This window comes from Cornus florida, unplaced genomic scaffold (genome assembly GCF_030987335.1).
Source record: "Cornus florida cultivar Cherokee Brave unplaced genomic scaffold, ASM3098733v1 CherokeeBrave_3.0.0_Hap2_Chr09, whole genome shotgun sequence".
Taxonomy (NCBI): Eukaryota; Viridiplantae; Streptophyta; class Magnoliopsida; order Cornales; family Cornaceae; genus Cornus; species Cornus florida.
In genome coordinates, this window is record NW_026775579.1 from 39348950 (window position 1) to 39367189 (window position 18240).

Sequence of the window (18240 nt, forward strand, 5' to 3'; positions counted from 1 at the left end):
TGGGTCTCGAGTCTAATTTTCTACTTATATTAGTCAAAATTTCTATTTGGCCCTACATGTAACACTCATCCAAACAAGGCCTCGGCATAAATAGAACTCATTTATAAAGAAGATGAGATCCTTGCACCAACTACATTTCAATGATTATTTAGTCCTACTTTCTCTTTTGACATTACAATTAATTTTCTTAGCCCTAGTTGACATACTTAAAATTGAAATTGGATAGTGTTTTTATAGTACAGTCGAATTGGATAACAGAAAGAGGCTTTTTCTTTTTTCTTTTTCTTTTTTTTTATAAAAATCAAACTCATACTATGCACTACTCCCATTTAGATGTCATTACAGCACCGCTTACAAGCTTTTAGAGGACTTATATGTAGTGAGACAATATAATTTGGTTAATGATCTTCTAGCAACATTGAGCTAAACTTTCTCGTGTTTTGTACAATGCAAAATATTTTACTACTAATCTTCTAGGATGTAGGATGAATCTATTGTGGTTGTAAGCTTTAATGGAGGCTTCATCTTCTTAGTTCTTCGTCATAATTTGGACCTTACCATTATGGAAAAGCACTGTTAGAAATGGAAATGGAAGAAGAAAAAAATATTCTATATCATTAAGTGAAGTAAATGGTTGGGCTTCGCGTGACAATAAAGTTGTTTTACCGTGACCTGTGTAAGTTGCAGGTTCGAAATCGAGAACAATCAATATCTCATGCAAAGGTGATTTTTCAAACATGTAGGCAGTTACTTGTGAATATTTTAGAAGAGATTCGATATAGAGGGACAGAGTCCGGAAATCGTGTTAGGGGGGCAATAGTGTAACTTTTTAATAATTTTAGTGGGGGCAATAGTGTAATTTCATAGGTATACATATCAAAATAAATAAAATAGTAGGATATATTACTAAAAAAATAAAATCACTTGTACATGCATTGTGATTTACGCCAATAGCGAAAGTCCATCACAACATTGATATGAGTGGCATGTGTTACATTGAAAACCAGTATTCATGGAGGCATCAGTTATTTCAAGGTACATAACAATCCGATATCTAAATAGGACTTTGATAGAGAGTCAAGTCTCTTTCCAATTGTCCACTTGTTGGCCAACGTGCCCAACAAGTGAAGGTTATTTATCACTAACTCTCCTCAAATTTTATAATGACAAAAGTCTCATGCGTCGATCTAATCCCTTATCTAACAAATGGTGGGAATTGGATTGAGGCAAAGGAAAATCTAACAAATGTTTGAGAATTGAACTACACTAAAAAGAAGCTTTCCATAGATGAAAATTAAAAATCTCACAATTATTTGGGATGTAGCAATTCCTCTTATTTTCAAGAGTCTGAATGCAACCTGTAATAGAATTCTGCTTTCACTTAAAACCATGGATGGTGTTAGACATGATGAAGAGAATCAAATTAAATAGAGGAAGTTTGGTCCTCCTAAATGATCTTTGCAAAGCTTATGACATAATTTTTAGGAGTGCTCTTATGAAATGAGAGTTTTATTCTAAGTCTATGAATTGCATCTAAAACTTGTATTATTAGTCCCCATATTTTTCCATGGGGATGTCTATTAACTATTAAGCCCCAGCAATCAAGACCGTCCTTGGAGAATTTGAGTGCTGTATTAAGTGGTTTAAAGGCCAATTGTGACAGGTCAAATATTATAGATATGGCTAATAAAGTCTTTCATGTCCCCCTTTCACCTTCTTTGAGATTTGAAATGTGTGTTCAACCACACCTTTGACCCTACATATATATTTTTTCCTGCGAATGAATCAAATTTTAAAAAATGAAAATTTTATGACACTCTTGTACAAAATATAATATAATACATTATTATAATATATAAGAATTAGTGACTTTTAATTTACCCTATATATTATTTTGACAAATTATTTAAATACTCATTTTGTGTTTAATGAAACGTGGAACATCAACTTTCTATCTACTTTAGAATACAAAGAAAATACGACTAGGTTTAATGAATTCCAACTAAACCCTCCAACTAAACGTAGCTGTGTTTCCTAAATAAGGTAGCTATCTCTTTCTCTTTCAACATTAATTCAAAAAGAAAAAAATAAAAAATAAAACAAAAGAAAAAAGAAAAAAGAAAAACGTGACAACAGAGCTGTTGTCACATATTTTATGATAAAGATCATGAAAAACTTTCATTTGTATCATTTTTTAATATTAAATTATTGAAAAAAAAAAAAAAAACAAAGGGTTTTGTTTCTTTTTTTCATCAACATTTTTTTTTTGTGGTTTGGTTGAAGGTTTTGAACTTTTGGTAGTGGAGTTCTCTCTTCAGTCGCCATCTCATACGGTTGTCAAGAAGAGAAAGCGAGTATACAAATTTCTATATTTTAGAGAGTAGAGTTAGTCCCATCTAACTACCCCATTCCATCTCCTGTCAGAAATCTTAGCTCCTAATTGGCTTTCGCCATATAAGTGTGCAGATAAGCCCATCGTCTCTCTCTTCTCTCTCTCGAAATTCTGCAACCAAGGTAAGATTTTTCATCACCCTTTCTCCTCATTTCTTCAATTGGGTTTCCAGATTTCCTTTTCCTCTAAACTTTCAACTACTTTCTCGGGAAATTTAGATCGATTTCACGGTTTAATCTTTCTTTTACACGATAGTGTATGATTATATCATGTTCTGCTTTTCTTTGCTTATTTATTTATTTATAATGCTAATGAATTAATAATTTGGTTTGTTTAGTAGTTGATTTTGGCTGTGTGTTGGGTAATTGCCTGTTTCTAATTCTGTTGTATTGTTTTCTTTGGGTGCTGAGATTGTACTCTTCTTTGTATAGTTGTTTTTTGTAGTACATTCTAGCTTACCAAAAAAAAAAAAAATTGCTTTTTAAAGTTAATTTTTTGATGATTGCAATTGCCCTGTTTGCTAAGCTTGAATTCTTTGTCAAGACCTTAGTTTTTTTGGGTTGAATTTTTTTTTTTTGTTGAATTTATGGTTTGTGGTTTACTTATGTTGATTATGTGGGGACATTGTAGATTAGATTGTGGAATTGAAGTTTTATGGCTTCGACTTTAGTTAATGCGCCTTGTAATGTCCGAGCAATTAAGGGTCTGGAGTCTCGAGACTATGGTAGTTTGGGACCATCAGTTAGTAAAAGTTTTGTATGCGTTCGGCCCTCGATCAAGGGGCGTCCAAGGCGGCTTGTATCTGTTATAAGAGCAAGTGATGAATCCATCCGAAAAATGGGTTTGAGTGACGAAGAATGTGAAGCCGCCGTTGTGGCTGGGAATGCGCCAGAAGCACCTCCGGTTCCCCCCACACCGGCGGCACCAGCTGGAACTCCTTTAGTCCCTTTACTTGTGAGTACATATTGCAATTACTTTACATTTTCAAACTATTAATCATTAACTCTTTGTTTAGACTTTATACTTTATCATGTTACCTATATGTAGAAAGTACTTATTAGAAGATATGATGAATAGTGTCAATATTAATGATTCATTAGTGAAGTTTAGGAGAATACTTTTGTTGAATTAAGGCCAAACAAATTGTCCATGACAAAACTTTGTTGAATCAATGTCAAACTAGTGGAAGATGAATTTTGTAATGTCAATTCCTTGAGTCTTAATTACATTTGTAATATTTTTCTTTAATGTTACTAATGTTTTACTTGATTCAATATTGGCATGTTGGTTCATTTCAGCCACTTAATGGTCGTCCTCGTCGTAACCGGAAGTCACCAGCATTGAGAGCAGCATTCCAAGAAACAAGCTTGTCACCTGCTAATTTTGTATATCCACTTTTTATTCATGAAGGTTATATCCACTTTTTAATATTGTGGACCTTTCACTATAGTTCACTGTCTACCCTAAACTCCAAAAGATCACTCTCTAATCTGACTAGAAGTACAACTGTCAGTCTGCATGATATGTATGTCTAATCTGACTACAAATGCAGGACAAGAGGACACACCTATAGGTGCTATGCCTGGTTGTTACAGGCTTGGATGGAGACACGGACTTGTGGAAGAGGTCAGTAAGCTCAACCTAGTTCTATGTATGCTCCAAAAAGGTAATGGATTGCATTGAAGTTTCAAAGACCAATTATTTGTTACTGTGTCAGACAGATACATGGAAACGATACAAATGTATATTGGTGTCTAACCTACCAAATTATGGGTTCCACTTAAGGATTGTTTTCACTGAAAAATCTTATGATTTGATGATCTTAGATAATTGGTTCGAGGGCTTCTCTTTCCTATATGTCTTGAAAGGGATTTCTCCTTTCAAACTAATGTGTTATAATCATATGTTTCAAGTATACCTCAACTCAATACACCGTCGTTTCAAACTCAACTGTGTCGTTCCTTCTTTTATCTGACACCTTTAGCCTTTTGATTAGAGTAAGGGGTCACGAGAGAGCAGAGCGTACCACCCTGCCATTGTTGCGGGTCTGTTTATAGTTGAATTTTGTCATAATCGACAAGGTTGAACTTGAAGCTTACACGAAAAAGCTTTGAATTGGAGGTGATCCTCCCAGTGAACCGACCATACCCCAAACTGACATAGGTGAACAAGTAGAGAATACTAGGACGCTTGAGAGAACCATGTTGATGGAACTCAGTAAAATGAACTTGTAACTTAGGGAGAAGGGGTGCTCTCCTATTTTTTGATTAGGAAGTGGCACATACCAGGGATAGTGACTCTTTATGAAAAGTACAGGACTCTGCTATGTGGTAGTACGCTGTATCCTTTTTTGAAATTTGCCATTATATGTGCTCACAGTCTCAACTCGCGTTATTTTTAGCTTTCATTTCGTCTTTAAAGTGTTTTCCAGCAAACTTAATTTGTGTTTTATATTGAGTACAGAGTCGGACCAATGTACTATTAGTTCCTATACCGGCACTTTAGTTCCCTTGTACTATAAATTGTGTGCTTGTAGAGGTCTCAACAGTCAGATTCTGTACTCTCAGTTTTATAATATTTTTTAAATTATAAATTCACTTGACAAATTTGACATCCACAATATCTTTCTATACCAATGGATTTTTACCGTGCCGAAATGCTATCGGCAAGAATAATTTGAGTCATCTTATTTTGTGGGGAGTGGATTTCCTGTTACATGGATCACTATATATTTGGTTTACCAAACCTTGTGCATCTTTTCACCTTTCCTGTATAGGAATCTTTTCAATGGGTTGACACAACATTAAAATTTTCTCGCGTTGTAAGGTTCTGGTTGAGATTTGAGAGTATCTTGATTATGAATAACTTATTGAAGCTCCATTGTGCCATCAGCTATGTTAGCTGCTTTATCTACTGCATCTTATAACATATTTTAAGATATCATCTAGCTAGTCGTTAAAACATGTTCAAGTAAAGTGAATATAATTCTTATGAAAAATATGTATCTTGTTTTTTGTGTATAAAAACAGTATAGCATATAGTTTATAACATATATTCATGTTTTTTCATGCATTAATTGAAAGTAATTTATTTTGATGAATAATGGAACATTTTTTAAGTAAACAATATTTGATGCAGGTGTCTAAGGCCCGGGATGTTGGTGTTAACAGCATCGTGCTCTTCCCAAAAGTTCCTGATGCTTTAAAGGTTCATATTATCTCTATAAATTTCTTTCAATTCCATATATTGATATAATGTAATTGGTTCTTGCTCCTTCAGTCACCCACAGGAGATGAAGCATACAATGAAAATGGATTAGTGCCTCGAGCCATACGGTTGCTCAAAGACAAGTACCCCGATCTTGTAAGTTCATATACTTCATTCTTAATTTGTTCACTTGGGAGCTTATAGCTTTCAGGGGTGGAGTGCTTTCAGTGGGGAAGTTTGGTGATGCATTTGATGCTTTATTTTGTCCTTCATTAGGTAATCTACACTGATGTTGCTTTAGATCCATATTCCTCAGACGGGCATGATGGTATTGTCAGAGAGGATGGTAAGACACATCTTGTACTGATTCTCAAGGATTGGTTATGGGTTAAGCTGTTGTTACATTTTCTCTGATAACAAATTTCTGTGAGTATTTTTTAGGAGTTAGTCAAAACGAAAATACATTCAAACAGACAAAAAAATAACAATTCTTTTTGCTCAGGATTTTTCATTATGTTAGGTCCCTTTTTTAATGTTGCCGATGGTTACACATCCTCAATAAATTTGATCTGTTAGTCTTCTCATATGCTATTTCAGTGTCCAGAGAGATATATTCTCCTGTATACTACTCTATCTGTATACCTTGTAGTAAATATGACTGAAATGATATAATATCATCTCCAAGGATATCTGGATACACACGTTAGAATAGCACTTGAAAGAAACTATTTCAACTATTTGATTTTCTATGATTGATGACTCCCCATTCTATAAGTTCTGCAAGTTCTCTTTTAAAAAGTTATGAGAATGCAGAAGTTAAGAGTTTTCCTCATAATTAGGCTAGAAATTCTCATGCCTTAGAACTGCTCTCTGATCTCCTCACACTTAAATTCTTAGAACTTTAAAGAAATATTAATTGTTTAGTCAACAAGGATGCTTACTTTTAACATTAATACTTTGCATCAATAGAATCTGTTTCATCAGCATAGTTGAGGATTAAAGTGATGCTTAATCTGTAAACTGCTCAATATTATTATTATTATTTTTCAAATCACTTGCAAATTGAAGTAGAGGGATCTGGGCAGATTACTCATTGCCCCTGTTTGGTGAAAAATTGAAATACTATCCTGGTACTTTCTGGGATCTCATGGCTTTGCAATGGTTCATGAGGTTTATGGGTGCAATAAATCAATCAATATAGCATGTCTAAATGGATCTTCATTGCTGTATTTAGAAGTGTTACTAGATCAGTGTTTTTTTTTGGTTAGAAATGGAGGCTTACAAAAGATCAAAAAAGATTATCGAAGTTATTAAAATCTGAGGCTAAAGGAATTAATAAGTTGTTCTAGTATTCTTTAAATGAGAAGAAAGAGGAAGAAAAAAGACTTACAAAAATTTAATTCCAATAGAAAGTTAGGTGTTGTATGATTTTATCCTATGCGGACTTTCGTATTCTGTCCAAAATCACCAGAAATAGTCTAATGTTCTGGACATTAAAGGAGGAATGTTCTGGATATTAAAGGAGGTTTTCCAGCTAGCTCGGTATTGTACTTTATGGATTTCCTTTCAGGAAAACCCTCAAGGTGCAAATATTTAATTTAAATGAAGGGGAAACAATTTTCCAGATATGAGAGCACTAGTACCTTGCCAAATCTATTATAGCACAGTGGTAAAAGTGTTGGCATAATGTCTAAAAAATGAGTTCAGGTCAGAAGTTTGATTCTCATTGCCTGTCTTCAAATAATAGTAATAATAAAAGCAATCAAAAATGAACTTGTACAATGATCAGAAGATTTATATTCCTATCATAGCAGTACTCAAGTGACCAAGTATTTAGTAGTCATATAATCTTTGTGGGTTTGTTTCTATGTTGTAGCTGATATGTAGGTTCAGTCATCCTAACAGCAAACTGCATGAAGATGCAAGTATTTTGACAGCTTTTTTAAGAGATAATTTTGTCAAGTGTCTGGGTCACTCTTGCTGCTTCTTCTTCTTCTTCTTCACATTTTTTGGCCGTGGCTTCTTAGGATTGAAGGTCTTCTAAGTTGATCGGCTACTTCTTGAATAATTTGAGCTTCTCCAGACTAAATGTAGGGGTATAATTACTGATTGCATTTCATGTCTCTGATACATTGTAGGAGTTATAATGAATGACGAGACTGTGCATCAGTTATGTAAGCAGGCTGTGGCCCAGGTCAGATCTTCTACTATACAAATATTACATAATTTTTTCAGCATATGTATAAAATTCCTTTAAGAAGTCGTGGCGCTAAAACTTCTATTTTAATTTTTAACATTGATTAGTATTTGAAAGGGGAATGGTGTTTTCAACAGTAACTCTAACTTCCATAGGAGATGAGTGATACCAATATTTTATCCTTACATTTTTGTTTCTTACATTTACATTTATTAAACACTTTGCCATGATCTGACCAATTTTATGATTGTTAATTGCTTAATTTTCACTTCCATATGTAGGCTCGAGCGGGAGCAGATGTTGTTAGTCCCAGTGACATGATGGATGGTCGTGTTGGAGCAATTCGAGCAGCTCTTGATGCTGAAGGTTTTCAGCATGTGTCTATCATGTCATATACAGCGAAGTAATTTGCTTATTTGAACTAAAATTCTTTCAATCACCTTCTGCTTCATGCTAGCACTTTTTTTTTTTATCTACATTAGGAATATTTCATCTCCCACATCTGACATCCCCATGCATAGCTATTAAAAAAATCTAATTTCCTTATAGAAATTTCTTTTATATATTTATAGCTTATATCTCTAATCTTGTCTAAGAATTTCTATTATCTCACATCTTTAATGCTTCGTATGGTAAGAGGGATGGAAAAAGGAGGGAATATGCACCTGAGTAAGAGAGGGTGCCCTTCCGTCCTTTTGTTTGGTTGAATGGAAGGGACTGAAGAGGTGATATTATTATTTTACCATTATATCCTTAATCATTTAAACTAATACACTTGAATGAGGGTGATATAGTCTTTTTATTATTATTTTATCCCATGAATATTTCTCTCATTTTCCTTGCACTTTTAGAAGGAAGCAAAATGGTATTCCTGAACTCCGAGGGATACTTAATCCTTCCTCCATCCTTCTTTTCTTCCTCTTCTTCTACCAAACAATGGAAGCTTGCTTCAGTTAGCAATCAACGTGTACATCGTATTGTAGTACTTGAAGAATGGAGACACTAGTCTTTTTGGTGGACTTAATAAAAACTCTAGTCATCATTGATTTTTATTTTTCTTTCTTGATATAGAGGTGACTACGTCCTGGCAGGCTAGGTCTTATGTTTAGGCCCATGAGGCAGGCTGGATCAAATTTTCTTAATTTAAGGGTTTGGTCGCCCTAGAAATACATAAATTCTATTTTTTATTTACCTTTATAGGTTCAAGTCCAGGGTCAACGAGTTTATTTTGGGTCTCATTCTTTGCTGATTAATTTAGGCCTGAGGTTAGGCAGGGCCGGCATCTCATCTTTGTTCAAAATTGCCTACTGGAGTCAGACATAATATGTCCATTCTAACCAAACATCCCCGTGTACTCTAATGTTGTGTTTTGTGGTTAGGGCTCAAAAAGTGTGTCATCTGTGGAGAACACCACTGTATGAGATCTGTGCCTTGAAAAATGCATTCCTTCAGTCTGTGTTACATTGGCACTTTAAAATGTGTTTAGACACGACAATACATAGACATGGATACGGGATGTGTCCTACACAATAATCGTAGAAAACATGGAGCCAATTTTCCAATTCAACAGAAGTTCATTATTTTTTTTTTAAATTTTTTTTGTTGTTGTTGTCGGTTGTTCTTTTTAAAAATAAAGAGATTAACTGATGTACCTTGGTGGTGTTGTGTTATCTGTACACATATTTTTACCTTATGGTATAGAAGAAAAAAAGTTGGATACTTTAACTATTAAGAAATGGTGCATTTTCATTTTCATGGGATGCCCAAATATCCTCCGATTTTACATATTGTCACACTTTAACATGGACTCTGTAAGTAGACTTGGTGAGTTTTATTGTTTGACGGGCTATTTGTGCATCTAGCTTCTCTTTGACCAACAATTCTGACCGTGCAGAAGGTTTTGATAATTCAACTCTTTTGGATAGCTCTGATCATTTTTTTTTTTTCCTAAATGAAGGATTTTATATATATATATATGAACAATATAGTACAAAGACAAATAAGGGATATATGTATATGATCAATTTGATTGTAGTTTATAACTACGTCAGTGCAGTTCCATGTTATTTTCTGTTTTTTTTTTTACTTAAATTTGCATTTTTATTTTGCTGACAGGTATGCCAGCTCATTTTATGGTCCATTTCGTGAAGCATTAGATTCAAATCCACGTTTTGGGGACAAGAAAACGTATGTAACCCATCATAGTTAATGGATAAATCCTATAATTGATCAATTTTCCCAGTAGATGTATATTAAATATTGCAGGAGCTAACCTTTGCATGTCAATTTGGCTTGTGAACAAAAGTTATCAGATGAACCCAGCAAATTATAGGGAGGCTCTTATTGAGACCCGTGCAGATGAATCTGAAGGAGCAGATATCCTTCTGGTTGGTGTTCCTTTTCTGTGAACTTCAGTCGCACCCTTAGTGGCAGGACCTTCTGTTTCACTGAAATTACTTTACTTGTGACACAGGTGAAACCAGGTCTTCCCTACTTAGATATTATAAGGCTTCTTCGGGATAACTCTCCTTTGCCAATTGCTGCATATCAGGTACCCTAAATAATTTCTGTTTTGCTTTCCAATGCCATACATATGATCCTTTTTTTTTATATATAAAAAAAATCATCTTCTCATTCTCGAGTAGATATATCTCCCTTTAGTCATTTCTTCTATCAAGCGTCAAAAACATCATTTAGTTTATGTACAATTGAATACTGATCTAATCCTGGAACTCAGTCATAAATTCAGTCAATGCTTTCAACTAACGATAGGTAGAAATAGAATCGTACTCACCATCAGCAAAGAAAGTTTGAAAGGTTAAGATATAAAAAAATTCTAATTGTGGGTCAATCATGGTGAGCCACCAGCTAAATGTTTCCTCAGAAATTCTAGTTTCATAAACAGCAATATGCTGATCTCAGGATATAAATATGCAGCTAGCTTATTGGTTAGGACCCTCAGCTGTTTGCATGATGATGAAAAAATGATCTTCAGGACCTCATGCTTTTTACAACCAAAATTAGAATAAAAAGAAAAATGCAAGGAAGGAAGAAATAAAGAGATTTCAAATTAAGACTTTTGAAAAATAATGAATAGTTGTTTTTGACAATTAACTATTAAATGCTAAATCTGGACTGTAAACTCATATTTTATAGATATAAAATGCTTTTACACAGGTAGCCACATTCCATGCAAAAAAGATCGAGGAAAATGTTTAGAATATATCTGGTACTCGTGGCAGATAACTACTAACACATGATGTAGAACTGTTGCTGTGAGATAAGGGTATATTGTGTAGCCTGTCTAAAATTTTAAGCTCACCCTATCTTAGGGATGAAATGGAGCTTATCTAAAGCTGATTCATGTAAATCCGAGTCCAAATCTATATTTTAGTATCAGGACCCATATTCAGAATTTCAGATCTGAATCAAAGCAAATATACCATGACATGATCCATGTCTGACCCAGATAAGATCCTTGTAAAGTGAAAGATGCTTGATTTGTGTTGGATCCTGGACTAAACCCAGTCAATTTCATTCTTACTCATGATGGGTACTTCAAATATCCATACCCAACCCATATTGAAATTTATATTCAAAATTAAGATCAAAATTGGTTAAAATTGATTTCAGATCAGCACTTGGTTAAATTAATTATTTCTTAAAAAACAAAATCTGTTTCCAACCCCAAATCATGTAAAAGGAGTACCTAGCAATTCCAACTCCCATGTTAAACCCATCCATGCATATAGCACTCAAGGGTTCCCTCTTTTATTCGATGAGGCTTTGATGAGTCAAGCTTGCTTTGATTTGCCATTGGAAGTGTAACTTGTTTGACGTCAGTGTACCGTCGTTTGCTTGGACAGCCACCTTGGATGGCGTACTCACTGTTGACAATCTGATCAATTTACAATCCGAAGAGAATAGGCTATAGATGGCTAACTAGTGTTGCATGTGTAAAAGGGTGGAGACTGATTGTCTATTAATTCATTGTGTTGTGTCGAAGGAGCTATGTAGTCTTCTTTCTGTATTTGGTGTTCACTATCTTATACAGGACAATTAGGGGTCTGCTACTGGATAATTGTCTCTTATGGTGCATGTCGTTCAAAAGGAATGATAGAATTTTTTTTGAGCTTCCTCTGTTTAGATTAAAGAAATTTTGTTGAGGACTTAATTTACTTGTAGATTTTGAGCAATACAAGTTTCTTGTCTTCATTTTTTGTACAGTTTTATACCGCTCATATAGATGGGTTGGGCATCCATGAATGCGCTTCTCATGTTATTTTTATTAATAAAAATTAAATGGGTAAAATATATTATTTGGCTACCTGCCTGGGAAATTAGTGTCACACAGTGTAAAACATAAAGAGACGATTAAAAAAAAAAAAAAAAAGCACCTAAAATTAATAGTCTTTAGACTTATTTACAAATAGAGAAAACAAATTGTAAGCTCAGCTGAATCTAGTCCGTCAGCTCTTACCAAAGGGGCAGAGAATTTAGTCTCCGAGGACATCCTTTTCGAATAACTTTGCTTCTTATGGTAGCTCTTGCTTTTGAATCTCTTTTTCCATTCTCACCGCACTTCAATATGATTTTTGTTCACTGGCGTCCGAGTTAGTTTCATTTTCCTAATTGTTTTCTTGGATCCAGGTTTCTGGTGAATACTCAATGATCAAGGCCGGTGGAGTTCTTAAAATGATTGATGAAGAGAAGGTCATGATGGAGTCACTGATGTGTCTCCGACGGGCAGGTGCTGACATCATCCTCACATACTTTGCTCTGCAAGCTGCTAGATGTTTATGTGGTGAGAAGAGGTAACATTAAACCGATAGAATGGGGATTGTGCTAGATGTGTAGGACCTTATCAATTTCAGATAAATAAGCAAATTGTTGCATAGTTTGTGCTTAAATTAAATATGTTTTGTTCTATGAGAAACTGAAAGACTAGACGTGAGTGAGTTCGGCCTTCGGGTGCTAAACCTGACTGGGCTGCATGTATATCTTTGAATGTATGTAGTTGAGTTCGTTGTTTGTTTCAGTGTTGTCATTATAATCGTGAGAGTTTTATTACTACCATTAGTAGTGTTGTTATCTGGATATTACTCTTTATGATGAATTTGGACATTCAGCTTCATCATTTCTCTTATTGAAATCACAAAAAAGTTTTACGGAGATTTCTGGCCTTGCCTGGTTCACTTATCTATGATAGCTTTATTATCTCAAAAAACAGTTGAATTTGTTCACTTGACAATTTTTTGCAATTTTGAGTTTTTCTTTCAAACTTCAAATGCCATCATCATAGTTGTTTTCTTTTAAAGGTCTCATAATGGTTTTTTTGTCCTCTATGAGAATTGAGCTGAGCAGATCCAAAACAAACACAGTTGAATTAGGGTGAAAATTTTAGAAGTAAAGTGAGAAAAATAAAACTAAAAATAAAAATCTTTGAAGTAGAAAATCATATTCTTTTTCACTTAAAACTAGGGTGACAAAATGGGTTAGAACTTATCTATCCGCCCATATCGATCCACTTTTAAATGGATATGGATGAATCATATTCAAATATGAGTTAAACATGGGTGAATCATATTCAGATTGATAGGATATGGGTGTACCAATCTCACCTCCACCTCTCTCTAAATTTCTCTTTCCCATCCTGGCTCTCAAATTCTTTGACGATCCATTCTCTCTCGAAGATTCTCTCACCGTCTCTCATCCTGTGCTCGAGACTTAAAAATTCTTTATGTGTCATTTTTTGTGGAGCACATTGTCAATTGCCAATATGATAAATTTTGTGCTATCTCATTTTCAATAGTTGCACAGTACATATTACTCACAAATATATATATATATATATATATATATAATCAGACATATATATATATGATTATGTCTTTCCTCCATCCCAACCCAACTCAACAACAAGAGAACTCAAAGCAAAACTTCAAACCCCTACCAAAAATTTTCAAAACAAGAAACACAAAAGTTATTCCATGTGAATTTGTAACTTTGAGGCCAGGTCTCATTAATTTTAAACAATAAAAGATTTGATAGTGATATAAATTAATATCTAACGAGTATATCTATGCATATTTATGAAAGGACGCATATATGCTGCCAAAAAAACAAAAAAAGCGGTCACTGCAACTTTCAGGATGAAATTTGGATCTTTATAAATGGGTCGGATATTTAGTAAACAGGTCGGTTATGTTTCAACCGGGTTGTGCCATAGGCAACGGACCGTACTTCTAATTTTGCAACTTTCAATTTCAATTTCCATTTTCATAAAATTAATAATTTCCCCATGGAGAATTTTAAGATCCAAATCAAATCTTTGTAAACGGGTTAGGTCCTTGTGCCAATTTTGCTACTTTTAGCTTTTTGTTTCAAATTTCATAAAATTTGTTTTTAAAAAGGATTCTAGAATTAGTCCAGATTAATTGAACAATATGTAGGTACTCACTAGTGAAATTTATTCGCTATACAAATAAGTTTGAGAAAATTATTTAAGAATTATATATTTTCCTGATATCTTCTTCTAGTGTTACATAATGTTAGGGCAAAAATTGCGACTTTCTTTTACCCAACTTAATAAACACGGCATATAATGAAGACAAATATCGTGTTTATTAAATTTTGAGTCTTCATTTCATGCCGTGTTTATTAATCTTTGATAGATGGTTACTTATACCCAACTTAATAAAGACGGCACGAAATGAAGACGGACCTTTGATTTTGCATCCATTCCATGTATGTATTGGACCACTTCACTTGCATTGGTTGGATGCAAAAATTTAGGAGTAGGCCTTCTTTATCATTTTTTTTAAAATTTATTTAAGACAATTTCCATCTTTTTCATCTCTCTAAACTTGAGGAAGAACAAAGAGATGGGTTAGATGGGAAACCTTGAAACTTTCCTAAGACCCTAAAGTTATTGGAGAATTTTTAGAATGCAGATAGCCCATTTACGAATGAGTTGTTGTCCTCGTTAAATACTGTCCGTGAAAACGAAGAGTCGATAATGTAGAAATTGGTAGCTAAGAAGAAAAAGCTTGATAAGAAGAGGAAGTCATTGAGGACTTGGAATATACGAGTAGTATCTAATGTAATTTTAAAAGTAAAGTAAAAATGGGTCAAATTTTAGAAGTAAAGTAAAAAACAAAAAAAATAAATAAAAATCTTTGAAGTAGAAAATTATTTTTTTTTTTCACTTAAAACTAGAGGTGGTAAAATGAGTTGGAACCAATCTATTCATCCATAGACCCACTTTTAAATAAATATAAGTGAACCATATTCAAATAGGAGTTTGAATAAATTACATTCAACCCATATTTATAAATGAATAAATGAACTCATACTCATTATATATAGGAGTCATGTTCAACTCACCTTTGTGTACTGATCTCACCTCCATCTCTCTCTCTCCCTCTCTCTCTCTCTCAAATTCTGTCCCTCATCCTCTCTCTCTCTCTCTCTCTCTCTAAAAAGTTTCTCTCTAAAATTCTTTGAGAATCACTTCTCTCTCTAAGATTCTCTCACCATCTCTCTCTAAAGTGTTTTTATGCGTCATTTTTTGTGGAGCACATTGCCAATTGCCAATATGAGAAATTTTGTGCTATGTTATTTTCAATAGTTGCATGGTACATATTAATTGTGACCTAGATCTAGGACGAATAGTTGATTTAAGAAACTATCATTTTAAAAATTTGTCATTAATTACAATTGAAGTAAAATGACTATTATAGACAGTTTATTAAAGGAAAAAAAAAATATATGTTTTCTTAATCTGGATTAACCGTGAATTGCAACGAGAAAAAAGAAAATTCCATAGACTCTAAACTCTGCAAACTATGATATTAAATCAAACACCATACAAAAAATAATAATAGTAATAATAATAACAAATAAAGATATAAATGGATGCTATCAGTTAACATTCCAGAACATCAAATTTTACGCCCACTTTAATCTGCAATTGATAAAGTAGGAATCAATCCTCAAGTTTGCTAGAATTAGGCCAGATTAAAAGTGGATTTTACCATGCTGATGCCTCTCTCTTTTTTTTTTGGCTTCCAAAGGCTTGGCAGGAGGCGGAATCATTTTTAGAGACAATAATGGGTCCATTTTAAAGTTGGTGATTCTTAAGCAGTTTCTCGCGACAACACTGTTTATGGCGGACGATTGAGTGTTGCGGGTAATGGGCTCAACGGTTCAACTTTCATAGAGTATGATTTGAAAGTGACTCTCGTGTTGTGTGTGACGTGGTTAATGGTAAACATACTTGTCCTTCTGATATTTCATCCATTATTTTCGATATTAAGTTTGTCTTCCAATGCTTTTCGGAAGTGAAATTATCTTACGTTAGAAAGGCAGGGAATCATTTGGCTCATAAAGCCGCTACGCTTTCAACGTCTCTTTTACCTGGGGATCAAGTTTTGCAAGAGCTTTCGGTTCATTTGTTTCAGTTGGCAACTTTAGGCATCTCTTTGTTTTCTCTATAGTGTGTCGTGGTGGTCTGTTTTCTTGCCTTGTAAAAAAAAAGAAAAAAAAAAAAAAACAAAAAAAACAAAACATTGTCTTTTACACATCAAATCCTGAATACAACCTTCTTTGAGAGAAATATATATTGAAAAAGAATTTTCGAAAAAGTAGATTTTAAATTAAAAACGGGTTATTAGGTCTCACGGGTTGAACCAACCCATATTTGACTTATTAGAAAAGAGTTAAATAGGGGCCACACAACTCACATTTGACCAAATTCAAATTCGATCCAATCCGCCCGTTTGCCACCCTTACTTGAAACTGTCCGAAAAAAAAAAAAAAAAAGGATTGTAAATTTAATTAAAGTAGTGATACTCACGCTGAATACTCACACCGAAAACTTGCAGTGAATTCTATTTTTCTCATTTCAGAATTTCAGTTAACGACAAATGCAATCGTAGATAGGTGAACTAATTTTTCCTTGTTTGGCAAATCAATTTTATTTTTATTTTTTATTTTATTATCAAATAAGTAAGCTCACACCTTTTTTAATTTTTATTTTATAACTTACAAAAAAACACTTATTTTATAAGTTGACAAAAAACACACTTAGAGCATTCCATTTGTCAACAGTAAATACAGATCTCAAAAAAAAAAAAAAAGAAAAAAAAAAGATGATACATCATAAATAATAAAATATAACATATTATTATATATATGTAAGTGATAATTTTTATTTTTATTTTTATAATTTTATCTTAGAAATAAATGAAAGAAATTACTAATTTGGGTCTTGTTATTTTTGTTTTCTTAAGTTTTATTTTATTTTTCTAATCAACTTGAAAAATATTTGGAATTGCATTTTTTTCCATAAATTTAAAATAAAAATAATTCCAAAATTATAATTGTCCAAAACGTGTCTTTGTTTTGTCTAATTAAATAATAAAATATTTAATTTTCAATATTTTTTTTATTTGTTTTACCATGTTCTTGTCTTCGACACATGTCTGATACTCGGACAAAAGTGTTTTTGCTTCCTAAGTAGGAAATCAAACTTTGTTCGAGTAATCATCTAAGTTAACTTGCATTTTACGGTTTTACCCTGTAGAAGCAAGAATAAAAGAATCAATTCCGTTCATTGATTTATTGATCCCTAGCTGCAATATCACTAATGGTGAGTGAATATATGCGTGTTGAATTTACCTTTTCCCTTTTGTTTAGTTTTAGTTCAGTGGCATTTCATAACTTTTAAAAGTATAAGGTTTAGAGAGGAAAAAAAAAAAAAAAAGAAAATTTTATGAGCAAGAAAATAATTCATGGCTTTTATCGTTTTTACCTTGACTTGCTAGGTAAATTAAGATTTTATGAGCAAAAAACTACTATGACTTTGTTGCATGCACTTGTGTATATGGGCTTATTTGGCATAACTTTTGTTTTTGTTTTTACGCAAAAAAAAAAAAAAAAAAACGAGAAGTAGAAGTAATCACTTCCATTTAACTTATAAGTTAATGTTTGAAAATTGTACTTTCAAAGAGTTTAAAATTAAAAGAGTTTTTTTTTGTTTATTTGGCAAACGATTTGCTGAAACTCTTCGACTATTGAAATAACTATTTTACCAACTTCTTCAAAATACAGTATTCTAAATTCCAAAGCTATTCCAAAAAAACATGTAAAATAATATTTAAAATAGCTTTTAATCCACAAAAACTAAAAACAAAGTTTCACCTTAATATATGTACATATATTATATTTATTTTATTGACGTGGTGAATCATTTTGAAATTGAATTAAATTTTCAACTTTAACTCAATGGTAACCGTTGCAAGTTCTTTAATTTTTGAAAGTCGTGCACACACCCATTTTCATGTTGCTTGTATTTACCGAATCTAGACATAAAAAAAGAAGGGAATTTTACATAAAAGTGGTAGTAACTTAAGTATATTACCAATCCATGAACGTAGTTTGC

The 18240-nt window shown here is 33.1% G+C and overlaps 1 protein-coding gene across 4 annotated transcripts; it reads left to right on the forward strand.

Annotated features, from left to right (window-relative positions):
- Positions 1 to 2324: 2324 nt before the first annotated feature.
- Positions 2325 to 12834, forward strand: LOC132273709 (delta-aminolevulinic acid dehydratase, chloroplastic). Of its 4 annotated transcripts, none has more exons than XM_059774751.1 (13): positions 2325 to 2514; positions 3028 to 3346; positions 3691 to 3802; positions 3945 to 4018; positions 5531 to 5599; positions 5672 to 5755; positions 5876 to 5945; positions 7738 to 7793; positions 8078 to 8199; positions 9912 to 9983; positions 10102 to 10183; positions 10270 to 10347; positions 12447 to 12834. In XM_059774751.1, the coding sequence occupies exons 2-13, from the start codon at positions 3047 to 3049 to the stop codon at positions 12612 to 12614; spliced, it is 1287 nt and encodes a 428-aa protein (XP_059630734.1). In that variant the 5' UTR covers positions 2325 to 2514; positions 3028 to 3046; the 3' UTR covers positions 12615 to 12834. The 4 variants fall into 4 exon arrangements, with proteins under 4 accessions (XP_059630734.1, XP_059630732.1, XP_059630733.1 ...); XM_059774749.1 differs by having other exon boundaries at positions 2326 to 2514; positions 3023 to 3346; XM_059774750.1 differs by lacking the exon at positions 2325 to 2514 and adding an exon at positions 2531 to 2648 and having other exon boundaries at positions 3023 to 3346.
- The last annotated feature ends 5406 nt before the right edge of the window (positions 12835 to 18240 follow it).

Coding starts and splice junctions, on each gene's coding strand:
- LOC132273709 (XM_059774751.1), top strand. CDS start 3,047: ATGGCTTCGACTTTAGTTAATGCGCCTTGTAATGTCCGAGCAATTAAG. Junction 8,200..9,911: donor ATCATGTCATATACAGCGAA/GTAATTTGCTTA, acceptor TTTTGCTGACAG/GTATGCCAGCTCATTTTATG. Junction 9,984..10,101: donor CGTTTTGGGGACAAGAAAAC/GTATGTAACCCA, acceptor TGTGAACAAAAG/TTATCAGATGAACCCAGCAA.